The sequence below is a fragment of the Rattus norvegicus genome, chromosome 10 (genome assembly GCF_021556685.1).
Source record: "Rattus norvegicus strain SHRSP/BbbUtx chromosome 10, alternate assembly SHRSP_T2T, whole genome shotgun sequence".
Classification (NCBI taxonomy): Eukaryota; Metazoa; Chordata; class Mammalia; order Rodentia; family Muridae; genus Rattus; species Rattus norvegicus.
The window spans coordinates 89031721-89046004 of NC_141543.1; the positions used below are offsets into that span (position 1 = coordinate 89031721).

The window sequence follows — 14284 nt, forward strand, 5'->3', positions numbered from 1 at the left end:
TTGAAACTTTGTACTCCTTCTTGACGTGGTGACATAGTACCCTATGAATTAAAGAGGAAAATCGTGACAGTCTGTAAGCTAGGAATGCCTCCGTGGATGTTCTGTCGAGGTGGTATTTGTATTCTGGTAAGAGCAGGGGACAGTTTTGCAAATTTGTAACTTAAGTTCATGGTTTCAAATTGTTGGTGATATTTTTGGTTTTTCTTTTAAATGTATGTCCTTTTATTGTTTAAATTTAATATAATTTAGCAAAAAGATGTTAATTTTAAACGGATAAACAATTTTCAGTGAAAAGCAAACAAGTTATGTAAAAAGAATTTTGTAGCCTTCCACCAGCAGAGGGGGTATAGCTCAGTGGTAGAGCATTTGACTGCAGATCAAGAGGTCCCCGGTTCAAATCCGGGTGCCCCCTTGATGTTTGTACATGTTTTTCCTATGAGAACAGTCACATATTCCCTCTCAGATATTTCCAAATCCAAGATCTACCCTCCAAATTTTCCCCCATTTGAATATTTCCTACGGCCAGAACCATCATCCAGGAAGGAGTATGAAGCTATCTCTCTCTCTGGCCAGTGAGGCATGGAATTAGAAACATTTTTTACTTAGTTTGTATCCTAACCCCCCAAAAAACTAAGGATGAAGCCAGAAACAATGTTTATATACTTGGCTATTTTAAGAAATGTTAACAGCCAGGTGTTGTAGTATATGTGTGTTAATCCCAGCACTTGGGAGTCAGAGGCAGGAGGATAGGAGTCCAAGGGAGTTTAAGATTATTTAGCCTTGGCCTATATATCAAAATTGAGGCCAGCCTGGGCTACATGACACTCTGTATGAGTGTGGGGGTGGGGTGAGGGGAAAGACACGGTCTAAAGTTATAAAAACAGGTGTCTTCTCTGAGAAGCTGAGGCCTGAGAAAGTACAAGTTCAAAGCCTTGCTTCTGGAAATGGAGACTCGCTACTCTGGTATTTCCGTGCTTTGCCCCGAAGCTCTCTGCCCTGTCCCCTTCCTTGTTCCGCTCAGCGGAGAACAGTAATGGGAACTGGGAGGGAATGCATGAGAATGTTCCCCTGGGGTCCTGGGATGACACAACCAGATTCCGTGTTTAAAATATCACAGCCACACCCTGACCCAGGCAGCATAGCATGCCTCTCTCTGTCTCTTTTCTTTTTCCTTTTTTTGGTCAAAACCTAACAGAGGGGGCCCGCCCTTGCTTCCCGGTTCACACTTGGAGATTTCTTCCAAACCAGATACCCTAAGGCCATACCTAGATACCTGTTCCCATTTTGAGGACTTGAAACTTGATAGCGTTGTGGTAACACGCGAGTGATCTTCAAAGAGTAGTCCCTGGGTCCTTGAATGATTTACCTGAAAAATCCGCCAGAGCTAGCTAATTGCCAAGGCCTTCCCGAGATCTACACAATCGGAAACTGGGGATGTTTTAATGAGCCCTCCAGGTCACTCTGGAGCACGCACAAGTGTGAAAACCACTGCCTTAATTTATATTACTTGGCTTTGGGGTCTTGTTCTTTTGCACCGAAGGGAGCTAAGGAGTGCTCACCGGCCGGGTTCACGTTCTCGAAGCGCTTTCACTCGGTCCACGTCACCAAGCAACAAGGAAGCACGAGAAGAATATAGAACAATAAAGGACGCAGAGGGGTTGGGAAAAAAAAATAAAGAACTCAGAATGAAACGAAAAGGAGAAAGAAAGCTTAGATTGGAGAAAGACTATGTCCGCGAGTTTCCCTTTTTGACCCACCCTTACTCATGGGACACACAAAGCCACCCTGGGGAGTAACCTTGTCTCCGGAACCCAAAGTGTGGAACAATCCAATTCAAATTCACGAGAGTACCATGGGCAGAAATCTCCAGGATTTTGGCGCCAGTCAAATGAGGTCGCACAACTTCTGCTTGGTAAGAGGCAAAACGAAGGCTTTTTTGCTCAGATCGTAAAATAAGGAGTGGCTTTTTATCTTTTTACCATTTTTACCATGGCCGAATCAGGACCACATTTGCAGTGAAATATATTTCTATTGCCATTGAAGTGAGGAAAAGACTCCGAGGGGGCACCCGGATTTGAACCAGGGACCTCTTGATCTGCAGTCAAATGCTCTACCACTGAGCTATACCCCCGCACGGCCACAGTGTTCGAAGCAACCTCTTTTCAGGATTAAGATGCAGCTGCTGCACCGGTAGAATGAAGGGAAGAGAAAAGAATGAAAGACCAAGGGCGGTCAAGCTAAAAGCAGAGGATGCCTGGATCTGAAGGCAGCAGCGCAGAGGCGCGGGGAGGGTGAAGGTCCTGAGGTGCTGAGTCCAAAGGGAAAGGGACAGGTACCAGTTTGGGAGAGGATGTGGGCCGGAAGGGGACTAGCTGGGGGGCGGGGCGGGGCGGGGCGGGGGGTGGTTTCCCCGCAGGTTGACGCTGGGGACCCACGGATTTAAGGGAAGTCCCCGAGTCTGGAGAATCAGTACTATCCCCACCATTGTCCAGAACGTGGGGTTGACCCTCTCGTGGGATATCGGGCTCTGCCACAGTCGCGTCTGTTTCTCCACCTCCGGAAGGGCCACGAGCCGGGCCGGTCCTCATCGGGGAGCCCAGGGGCACGTGCACCCCGAGAGCTCAGGGCTCCAGCAGCCCTGTCCTGCAGCCCTCCCTGGAACCCGCCCCCACGCAGCCCCACGTCGCCCGGGGAGCGCGCCTGGTCGCGCGCGCCTCTTTCCGCGCCCGAGGCGCGTCCCCGCCCCAGCCAGTGCAGCCCCTCCTCCCCACTGTGTTTATTAGGGGAAGGAGGGCGGAGGCGGAGGCCAGTTCCCCAGTTCCAGTCGCCGTCGCCTGCACAGTTGCAGCCGCCGCCTCCTCCTACCAGCTCGCCCAAGGAAAAGGGAACGCGCGCGAGCACGGGCGTTCCCGCCCCAGTCTTTCCCCGGAACCATGAACCCTAACTGTGCCCGGTGCGGCAAAATCGTGTACCCCACGGAGAAGGTGAACTGTCTGGATAAGGTGAGCTCGGGTCCCGGGCGCCGCGAGCTAGACAGTGCCAGTGCAGCTCTCAGTCGGGGGAGGAAAGAGGGGCTGGGTCTTTGCGGGCTCTTGCCTGCGATCCCCAGAGCAGGGAAGGAAGGCGGGAGGCGACTTGGGGTGTGGGGACAGACCCAGTCTGGAACCCTGGAGGTCCAGAGAGAGGTAGTGGGCAGCCACCGCTGGAGGAGGGTGGGCTCTGTGCACCGGGGTTGGGAAGGCTGGAAGGGCGGGAGGGCACCAGGGAACCAGGTTCCCCCGGGTGTGTGCAGGAGGTTAGAGGTGCAGTCCCGCCCCCCAGGCCCGGAGTGAGAGAGGAGACGGCCGCTCCCTTTCCCCGCGGCGGCCAGCGCCAAGTAGGCGGAAGCGCGGGGCGCTGGGGGGGAGGGGGCCGCGGGGGCGGGGCGGAGGCTGGGGCCAGCGCTACCCGCTCGGCTTGGGCTGCTGGTAGCCTGGCTTCCTGGCTTGGAAGCTGCTTCGGGTCTTTGGTCTAGCGAGTGTCAATTGAGGTGAAAGGGATTTAGGGGCAGCACTGGAATCTCATTGGGAGACCCCCCTCGTTTGAACGACCTGCTGGTCCCCTCCTTGCTGGTTTTGTGGTCGGGGAACCCGCAGACCTCCTTCAGAGCTTTTCCCAACCCCCAATTCAAATTGCAAGCCACTCCGGGTGCTGGGCTGCCCAGTCGGAGCTGGGCGGGGTGGGGAGTGGGGAGGACGCTTCTTGGAGATCTGAAATTGTGCTCGGCCTGGAGACCGGCTTAGAGAACAAAGAGCTAACTTTTCAGAGCTGTTTTCTCCGATGGAGGGTGGGATTGGCCGAGTTCTGGGGAAGCAGTGGAAAAGGAGTTTTTTAAGAGGAGGGCGAGGGTAGCCTTCTGGAAATTAGCTGTCCCGTAGGGATTCTTACGCATTCCCCGGCCCAGGCCGGATCGGATCTGTTTGCCGTTACACTTTTGCAAGGGGGACTGAAGAGTAGATCTGGGTGTTTCCGGTACAGTTTGAGGTGGGACCCTCTTGCCTTGCTGTGAACCCCCTAAAGTCTAAGGTAGCCGGTCTCTTCTCTGTGTCCCCCTCTGCAGGGAAGCCTTATGGCTCCTCATAGATACCTTGTACCTCGCTCTGCAAGCTGGATCTGAGTTTACCTACTCCCACCTTTATGGCTGAACTGGCTAGAGGCAGGCGCCTGAGAGAGGCGGTCTAGTTTTGTCGGAATTGGATACTTTGTTAGATACTTTGTCTCTTCTTTCTGGGCTGGGGTTAGTTCCTTCTTTGGAACCTTTGGACACCCCCCACCCCCACACCCACTCCGGTCCAGGTCAGGAGGACTTGTGGTTTTGAAACATTTGAACTTTTTCCTGAGGAAAAAGACATGGGACTTGGCTAGGTACCAGGCTAGGAGGAGCTTAAAGGAAGGTGATAGCCTGCCTAGTCACTGTACCAGCCTCTGGACTTGTGCTTGGCACGCCTAGATGGAGAACACCCCCCCCCCCCTCAAAGAAACCCTGTCCTTACATGAGGGCTTTGCCATCCCTGGAATCAGATATTTTGCATTTGCAGCGCCCTGGGCCAGCAAGTGGGCGCCCCTTATGGTCCCCAGTAATGAATGAGGAGGGGCAATGAATGATGGAAGGATTTGCTAGCTGGGGGAGTGGAAGACTTGGTCCTAGTTCCAGGTCTGTGCCCATCAACTTTATGAATGGTTCTGGGCCTCAGTATTCCCTGTCTGTCACCAGATGGGTATGGATGATGTCATTGCCTTAGAGGTGGACAGTGCAGGGAGTGTGGTCAAGGCTGGTCTTTCCTCTCTTTTCTGACCAGCACTCCAACCACCTCTCCTTGTAAAGACCTTAAGTGCTGTGTGTCACAGGGAAGGTGGTGGGGACTTTATGTGATAATTTGTCCTCACTAGAAGAGGAGATTCAGATTAGGGTTGCCCTGGGAAGTGGGAGTGCGTGATTTCTTCCTGGTTTTAGAACTCCCCCTAGTGGAAGTGGCCCTGGAGAGAAAGCTGCCTTCCACACCCCTCCCCCACCCAGACTGGAAAATCCAGGTATTCTGTCCCTTCCTTCTATGCCCTGCAGGCGATAGGAAGCTAGAACTGGAATCCTGGAGAATGCTGGGCAGAGACCTGGGTGTGGGCAAAGTTCAGTCGTATAGGCCTGGTTGCAACCCAACTTCCCAAGGCTTCTCTACAGTCCGGAGAGAACGAACTTGGACCGGCCTGATTTACTCCAGTACCCTACGTCATGCAGCCTGCAGCTTGGCCAGAGCCTAAACTGTTCATAAGGTTCAGTCTTTTCTCCTGCCTGAGCCTTATCTCTCAAAGGCATAAGTGGGTAAACCTTGTCACCAATGAAGGCCACTCTGTCCCCACCCCATAGTACCAGTGTGCTCTGCCTGCTGGATAATACCCAGTGCTGACGGTGGTGTTTGAGGAAGGAGGTTGAGGTTTGTTTTCTCTAGAGGGTTTCTGGGATTAGAGCAGGAAGGAGAAACAGGGTGACCTCATTCATTTAACAAATATTTATCGAACATTTACTTTGTATCTAGTGACCCGCACTGTTGAGAATCTTGCCACATCTTTCTCTTTCTCCATCAGCATCTAAAAACAGGTGGAGAGGACAGTCAGGAAGGCTAGGGGCTTGGCCCACTGACAGTTGCTTTGGAATGCCCAGTTACAGGGGGCCTCCTGTCCTGAGTGGCTCTGTGAATGTTCTCTTCTCCCTCCAGGGAACAAAGTCTGTGTACGCTGTGAATAACATTTTCATTGCCGTTGTTGTTTTATTTTATGTGGATGGATGTCTGCCTACATGTATGTCTGTGCACCATGTGTGTGCCTGGTGTCTGAGGAGGCCAGAAGAAGTGTTGCCTGAGACTGGAGTTACGAAATACTGAGAGCCACCACGTGGGTTCTGGGAATGGAACCAGAATCCTCTAGAAGAGAGGCTTTTTCTCTTAACCACTGTTGTTCCAGTGTCCTCCACCCCCCAAAACTCCCACCCTGTGGTTTTTGTTGTTGTTGTTAAAAGTTTAGAATACCCTGCTATCACTTCAGGACCTGCCATTCCTATTAAGTTACTACTTGGGCTGGAGAGATGGCTCAGCGGTTAAGAGCACTGACTGCTCTTCCTAGAGGTCCTAAGTTCAATTCCCAGCAACCACATGGTGGCTCACAACCATCTATAATGGGATCTGATGCCCTCTTCTGATGTGTCTGAAGACAGCGACAGTGTACTTTTATACAGAAAATAGATAAGTACATTTTAAAAAACAAAGGAGCTACTTATTACAGTGTACCTAGCTGGGCAACCTCACAGTGTAGGAAGGGATAGCCCCAGTAATCTCTGAGCCCTGTAAGCCAGTGTGTCCAGCCTTTTGACACTGGGACATGACACTGTCATCTACAGCATTCTCTATAGAGGACATATGCAGTCACATTGCTTCAAATTGCCAAAAAAAATTCTTAAAATATTTTAAGTTACAATTTTGTAATATTGGGCTCCATTCTTGGTTTGGAATATGCCTGCTTAGACCAGGAGGATGACGGATGGGATGTCCCCCTCCTTTTAGACAAGTTTTATCTTTCTTTTTTTAAGATCCTCCTACTCCCTCAGCTTCCTCGGTGCTGGGATTATAGTCATATGTCACTGTGACTTACAAAGTGTTTTTTTTTTTTTTTTTAATCTTTTGAAACAGTGTCTTGCACAGACCAGGATATCTTTGAATTCCTGATCCTCTCTTACTTCCCTTTCCCAAGTGCTGAGGTGACAGATGAGCTCGGCTTCCACATCCAGCCCTGCCTCGCTGGGCTGCCAGGGGCTTTGTCCTTGCCTGTTAGGCAAAGCCCTTTACCAACTAAGCTTCTGTCCCAGCTTCCAAAATTCTGACTATTTAGGTCTTCTGCTGGAATATTTGCAAAAAAAAAAAAAAACAAAAAAATTTATACTGTCTTTTCCAAAAGTAGATCTTATTCAGGCAGCATGGTGGTATATATCTTTAATCCCAGCATTTGGGAGGCAGAGGCAGGAGGATCTCTGAGTTCCAGGCCATTAGCCTGGACTACATATATAGTGTATTTCTAGACCAGAGCTACGTAAAGAAACCCGTTGTGTGTGATAATGGTGGGGAACAGTGTTCCGCCCTTCCTCATCCTGTCTGGAGGACTGTGTTGGGCCTGGGATCCTGAGGCCTGTAGCTCTGGGAGCGTTAGGTTACTAGAAAGGGATTGTGGAAGTGTGTGGGCTACTTGGCGATTCTAACCTGAGTTAGGTTGATAACCTGGGTCAGGGCGTTGCTGGTGTTGACCTTAAAGAAGGGACAAACCCTGGCTCTAGGCTCCAGGAAGGGAGGTGTCTCATGCTCCCGCCCTGAGTCACTGCCACCCTAGGGAGCAGATGACAGGCTGTAGGTACAGAGACCTGAATGTAGCTCCTCTCCTTAGAGCCATGAAGCCACGGGGTCCGGCTCAAGTGAGTTGGATCCTTCCCGGGCTTCCGTCCCCACTGGCTTGTTTGTTTTTCTGCAGTATCCGTTTTCCCAAATGCATTTCAGGCAGGAGAGGGAAGGGTGGTTGTCCTCTGGTACCTGGGGTCTGACTGAGCAGCGTGACATGTGTGTGACTAGGGAATTTGAGCTGCAGGCCTCCAGGTGTGCTCAGGCGCTCTAGGAGCGAGTTCCTGCCCTGGACCTTGTAAGCAGGTCCTCTCTTTCTGTGAACCAAGGATCCTAGGGCCTGGGGAAGAAGGCAGAGAGACCTTCTTGGGATAATACTATTTTCTTCCCTTAACAGCATCCTTCCCGATACCTGACAGAGACAGGATGAAGTTTCTCTTATCCTGGAGTTAGTTCGCAGGCATTACTGTATGAGCGACTATTTCCTACCCCCTTGAAGGAGTGACCTTCTGGTTATCTCTCTTTTTTTTTTTTTCTTTTCTATTTTTCGGAGCTGGGGACTGAACCCAGGGCCTTGCGCTTGCTAGGCAAGCGCTCTACCACTGAGCTAAATCCCCAACCCCTCCTTCTGGTTCTCTTATGGTTTGTGGGTGGAGGGGTTGTTCATAGTCGTGGCCCCACTACATAGATATGGAGACCTCCCTTGCTCAGTACCCCAGCAGGTCCACAACCCATTCTGGTTTCCACTCCCCCGCCCTTGACAGATGACCATCCTTCTCTGTCCCAGACGATGTATCACACTGAGAACATTGGATCCCTGAGGGTAAACTGCTAACAGGAGCGGACTCTTGGGGTCAGCCTTAAGTGTGCTGTGTTGAGGGCTGGTCTGTAGTACACTACTACCCTCTTTCTCCACATGGCTTGGCTGGAGGGTGAGGGCCTGGCCATCTGCTTGAGATCTCTCTCCTGATCCAGAGAGTCAATCAGGAGGCGGCCCTGAAGGCCCCTAGCCCTAGGACAGTGTATTCCTGCGTATGTGTGCGTGAAAGTGGGTCATGGTCTGGATTCTGCAGAATGTTTTTCCTGGCAGGCCCCTGCGGGGGTGGGGGAGGCAGGGGCCCAGGCAGGGGCATGCAGGCAGAGGCTGGTGACAGAGTTAGGGCAGTCTGCCAATGCCTCCTAGTCAGGGAAATCTATGGGGAAAGGACCACCCTGTTTTCTTCTGGGGGGCTATATTTTGGGGTTATGCACCATCCTCAAACAGTAAGGATTCCAGAAATTATTGGGAGTGGGGGTGGGGACAATGGCTCTAGGATGTGTCCAGGTGGAAGTGGGGTTAAGCTCAAACCAGCCAACCCTTTACTTCTAGACTTATAGCTGACTTTCTTCCCCAAGAACAGTTTCCTCTGTCTCCTCGTTAGCATTCCCTGTTAGATTTTTTTTTCCCCTTTGGGTCTCCTTGATAGGAAAAATGTCCCATTAGAGGGCAATTGCCCCCAGAAATAGCCCTGGTGTCTGGTTTGGAGTCCCAGTATCTGTGCTTCCTTTCTTCCGGCCCCTCCTCCAAGTGTGTCTGTCTGAAGCTCTCTTAGTTTGGGAAACATGTTTTAAAAATCACCACTTCGGAGGAGTTCCTTGACAGATGGCCCAGAATCAATCCTACTTGCTTGCTCAAGTGCTTTCTGAGGGCTCCCCCCGGGCCCCTCTCTGACCTCTGGCTACCTCCTTTGGGGGTCAGCAGTATCTCTGCTGACGGCTGAGAAGCAGTCAGAGACACCCAGTCAGCCTAGATTTTTGGGATGGAGTTATTAGCTCATATGGTTTCTCCATCCCCCCATCAAGCCCCTGGATTAGTCTTGAGGGCTCAGTTTTAGAAACCTGGGTTTACTGGAGTCACCCCTCCGTCCCATATAGACACGATGGAGTTCAAGCCGGGCTCGATGAATGCCTCCAGCATCCAGCACATACATGGAGGTGCCAGGCGCTTTGCCAGTGGCAGAGGACTTCTCATGAATCTTTAACAGTCCCGGGAGGGTAGGCATTATTCTCCACAGTCCATAGACAGGAAGTAGAATCGGACTCCCAAGCAAGGGATCAGCAGGCTGAGGCCAAGGTCATCTAGCTCTCTGGGTGGGGTTGTGATATGGACACACCTGTAGTCTAGCTGTTGGGCTTTGAAACAAAGCTCTCCCGCCTTCACAGGTGCCTGCCACCCTTATCTAGCTGTGGGTGGGAGAGTTGGGACTAGATGGGGGGTGAGCAGGGGGTGGGGAGGTGAGTATGGGCGTGGCTGGGGCGTGCACCAGTTCTGCTAACCCCAGGTGCCTGGGGGGAGCAGACTGAGCTGGAGGAGCGTCCTGTAGGGAAGCTCAGAGTCATAGGCATTTAGACGGGTGCGTTGTTAAATGTACCCTGATCTGGGCCTGTGCACCAGGGGCGAAGCTCTCTTCTGCAGGCTTGGTGGCAGAAGGACCAGCAATTTCCATGTGCTGCTTAGCAACGGAGTGCCGTTTTGCATAAGCAATGAGGCCCATCCAGTTCTGGGCTGGAGTGGTCTGGGGAGGTGGAGTTGACCTTTCTGGGAGCTGCTACCTCCTTAAGTGGGTTCTTCCCCCCTGTAACTCTCAGATCAGACCCCTCTCCTGACAGCAAAATAACTATGGGGGGGGAGGGGACACGAGGAGGAGAGGGTCATGTCTTTGGCTGTCATAGCTGGTGACCTGGAAATGGTCCTGTTCAACAGGTGTTGTTGCAGCCTTGGGCCTGGGGCCTGGGTGGAGAACTTGAATACCCATTCCTGGAGGAGCTAGGTTGTCTAACCATTGCCTTCCGTCTAGGTTGTCTAACCATTGCCTTCCGTCTGTCTCCACTCAGTTCTGGCATAAAGCATGCTTTCACTGCGAGACCTGCAAGATGACTTTGAACATGAAGAACTACAAGGGTTACGAGAAGAAGCCTTACTGCAATGCGTGAGTCTGGGGTGGGGGGACGCAGCAGTTAGGGGGGGCACCTGGCTTCCCTCCCCAGTTCTTTCCCCCTCTGATAGCCCGAGGTGACATTCATAGATTACATTGTCCCATCATGGCAGAGGGCTCTCACTGTCCCCATTTTTCAGATGAGAGAACAGGCTTGGGAAGGGAGGGGGCTTTCTCCAGATCACACGGCAAGGCCAGTGTGAGGCTGGATTGTGGACAGCCTCTGGATGGTGAAGTCAGTCCACTGCGTTCACTGCACAGTTGTGCAAAGGAGCACAGTAGGGATTGAGAAATCCGTTGTGCAGGGGATTCAGACTTGGGAGTGACTCTACCCTTGGCCTCCTCTCATTGGTGATTATTTTCCGTTTTCCCTTCTAGAAGGTTCTAAAGACCTCTTGTTTCATTCTCCTTTCTTTCTCTCTCTCTCTCTCTTTCTTTCTCTCTCTCTTTCTTTCTTCCTTCCTTCCTTCCTTTCTTTCTCTTTCTTTCTTTCTTCTTCTTCTTCTTCTTCTTCTTCTTCTTCTTCTTCTTCTTCTTCTTCTTCTTCTTCTTCTTCTTCTTCTGAGCATACAAAACAGATCGATTCATTTTTATGTGTTATGAATGTTTTATGTATGTGTGTGTGTATGGGCACCATTTGTGTGCCTGGGTATTCACGGAGACCAGAAGAGGGCATCAGATCCCTTGTAACTGGTGGTTGTGAGTCTAGATGTAGATACTGCAAACTGAACCTAGGTCCTCTGCAAAAGCAGCCAGTGCTCTTAACCAGTGAGTCAGCTCCTTTTCTGCCTTGAAACGGACACTGACCATTATCCTGAGAGTTGCTAGCTTAGGGTCTGTTCTGGCCAGCTGGAGGCGGGGCTTGGGGAGAGAGGCCATTGTCTCCTACCCTAGAGGGACACCATCCAGGAGATGAGTCTCCTGCAGTTTCAGAGAGAGCTGAAACTCCATGTCCAAGGGGACTTAGTAGTAGCAAGAACAACCTCAGTGTTAAGTCCAGAACACAGCAGCTGACCTCAAGCCACTCGCAGGGTCTGGCCTTTAAAAGGTCAGGTAGGAAGCATGGTCATTAATTAAGAAAGTTTATGATCTGACTTAAGTCTCGGGGTTTTTTGTTGTTTGTTTGTTGGTCATGTAGCCAAGGATAGATAACTTCTGATTTTTCACCTCCAGATTTCGGGGTTTATGGACTTGCTTCACCATGACCAGCTTGGTCTCCCAATTCTACTTAGCCAAAGTTTACCAGGAAGGGACACTGGAGACCCTTTGAGGGCTGGCTATCATGGCCCCATCTCCTGGGGGGGGGGGGGTTGAACGTTTGCCAGACACTTGCTGCCTGCCCTCTGATACAGACTAACCTCTATCAGGTGCTGGGAGCCTGATTTCTGATAACATCTCAAGCCCAAGAGACAGCATGACTGCTGTTCCTTCTAAAGGACCTGTCTCCAGGAGTTTGGAGCAGAGGAAGGACCACAGCTTTTTTTGGTCCCTCAGTTCTGATTCCAAGGCTCCTCTGCCTCCCCCACCCAACCCCCAGCCAGTCCAGCCCCAAGGGAAATGGGACATTCTTTGAATTCTTAAGGGCTCACACAAACCCTGATTCTCTGCCACTTCCTCCCCCCCCCAACCCCCTTTGGAGAGTGGGGTGAGGTTCAGAAAAGAAACCCAGGGCATTTAACCCTTTGGGTGCTGGACTGCTTCAGGCTGCCCTGCCAGCCTCCTTTGAGCATCTTCAGGCTGGGCCTCCACTTCCTGGCAGAAGTCTGCCTGAGTGTCTTTCTTTGCTCTCTTCCTCTCCAGTCAGGATGCTAACATCCTGTGAGCATCAGACGTTGGAGAGAGAATGCTGTCTGTCAGAATTCCCTTAGCTATGGGGCCGGGGTTCTAGCTTAGTCTTCTTGGGGAGACCTGAAGCAAATGGAAGAGGGGACAGCCTGCAGCAGTTGGGGGGTCTGGGAGAAGCAGGAGGCGAAGCCTTCCCTGCTTGGAGAGTCATCAGCTCTCTGCCCTTCCTGACCTTCAGCTAAGGGAATGGGTTGGCATCTCCCTTTGCCTCTCCAGCCATTTTTACAGACCCTTTCCAGGTGACCTTTGACCTTGGGCCCAGTGGGTGTTTGTTGGGAAGGCCTTGCATCAGGGTGTGTGTGTGTGTGTGTGTGTGTGTGTGTGTGTGTGTGTGTGTGTGTGTGGTGTGTCTCAGCTGTGCTTCATCCCAGCTGCAGCCTCTGGGCCACAGCTGAAGCTCCCTGGTGGCTTTGCCCTTGGTGCTCTCTGCTGAGTTCCTCATCTAAAGCCAAAGGCAGATAGGTGGCCTCTGCACCTGCCTCAACTTGGGTTTCCCCTGCCCTAGACCAGAATTCCTGCTATGTGCCAGGCCCTGGGTCAAACTTCATTCTCTCCTGCTTCAAGCTGTCTCTGGCTCTAGTTTCTAGTGGCATTAGGGTTCCTGAATCTTGGGACTTCTGGGGAATAGCTCCCCCTGCACCCCAGACTCCTTGCAACCCCAGCTGTGTTTGTGGACTCTAGGCCAGGCCTCCTTCTGCAGAGCGAGCACTGCTCCTCTTCCCTGGGCTAAGCTTGACTAGGGTGGGACATTCAGAGCCAGGTGACATCTCCTGGCACTTTGCCAGGGCTCTAGGCCACCCACAGAGTGTGACTCTGATGTGCTGGAAATTTCTGCCTGCTGCCTGTTTCTGGCCAGTGTCTGAGCCCGAGGGCAGCTAGACTCTTGTACAGGAAGAAGGAATGAGAGCCTGCAGGCCTCTCAGTCTTTCCGGAATTCTAGAAAGCGAACAGTGAAAGGCTTCTGTTTCTCTCCTTGCACCAGACATGTTTGAGGAGGAGTCAGGGGCATGAACACAGCCTAGGCCTCACAGCCAGTAAGGCAGGGGCCACACACTTACCTGCATAATAGGCCAAGGACCTCTTCATCCACGGCAACTTTCAGGTGGGCGGGGTGGGCCCGATCTGTTGGCCTTGGGTTATGTGTTGTGTAAATTGGATCATCAGAACCCTCTGCTTGTGCAAACCATTTCTGGGACCGTGCAAACAGTCACAGGTGTGTGTGGTGGTCAGGCTGGGGTTGGGATGGAGATGGGCACAAACTGCCTTGGGGTCCACTATGGTCTAGGGAAACTATCTGGGGAAGGAAGATGGACCTCAGGATGACCTTTCTCCTCAGTTTTCCTGAGCTGTGGGGTAAGGGGCTGAGTCAGAAAGGGTGAAAGTGTTCTTTCTGCTGGGAACTGTGAATCTACCCATTTCTGGGGCCTTAACTGGGAGTAGGGTCTAGTCACCGAGTCTGTATATTCTAGCATACTGATCCCAATCTCAATTAGTTTGGCTTTGGTTCGAGAAACAGTGTCAGGTAGCCAGGGCTGGTCTTAAGCTCACTCTGTAGCCAAGGATGACGTTGAACTTAAATAGTTTTTTTATTGTGTGTGTGTGAGAGGGGAGAGAGAAGAGAGGGAAAGGTCAGTGTGTGAGTCCAGGCAGTCACAAGCCAAGGCGTGCACGTAATACAGGTCAAGTCAGGAGTTGGTTCTCTTTCTCCACCATATTTCTGACGTTTGAATTCATGTTCTCAGACTGAGTCATTTTGTTCCTTTGCCTGACCTTGAACTTCTGATCCTCCTGCTTCCAAGTGCTGAGATGACTGGTGTGTGACACCACGCCTGGTTTAAGGGGACTGAGGTTGAGGGCTTTGTGCTAGCCAGGACAAGCATTCTGCTAGGCACAGATGGGTCTCGCTATGCATGTAGATCTGGTCGGCCTTGCTACGGTCCTCGGCGAAGCATTTGTGGCATCTCAGGCTTGTCTACCTCCCTCAAATTCTCTGCTTCTTTTTTTTTTTTTTTTCCAGAGCTGGGGACCGAACCCAGGGCCTTGTGCTTGGTA

At 51.6% G+C, this 14284-nt stretch overlaps 1 protein-coding gene and 2 non-coding genes across 4 annotated transcripts in view; 2 read left to right on the forward strand and 1 right to left on the reverse strand.

Moving 5' to 3' along the window:
• The first annotated feature begins 340 nt into the window (after positions 1–340).
• On the forward strand, positions 341–412 carry Trnac-gca34 (transfer RNA cysteine (anticodon GCA) 34). Its single transcript has one exon. It is a non-coding gene; the product is annotated as a tRNA-Cys (tRNA).
• A 1647-nt stretch (positions 413–2059) lies between these two features.
• Trnac-gca35 (transfer RNA cysteine (anticodon GCA) 35) lies at positions 2060–2131 on the reverse strand. The gene has a single exon. It is a non-coding gene; the product is annotated as a tRNA-Cys (tRNA).
• A 716-nt stretch (positions 2132–2847) lies between these two features.
• Lasp1 (LIM and SH3 protein 1) overlaps positions 2848–14284 on the forward strand; it is a 40479-nt gene continuing 29042 nt past the window's right edge. The window contains 2 exon segments of one of the 2 annotated variants that reach the window (NM_032613.3): positions 2848–3002; positions 10287–10381. In NM_032613.3, the coding sequence (NP_116002.1) occupies positions 2934–3002; positions 10287–10381 (164 nt within the window). In that variant the 5' untranslated portion in view covers positions 2848–2933. 2 annotated transcript variants of the gene reach the window in all.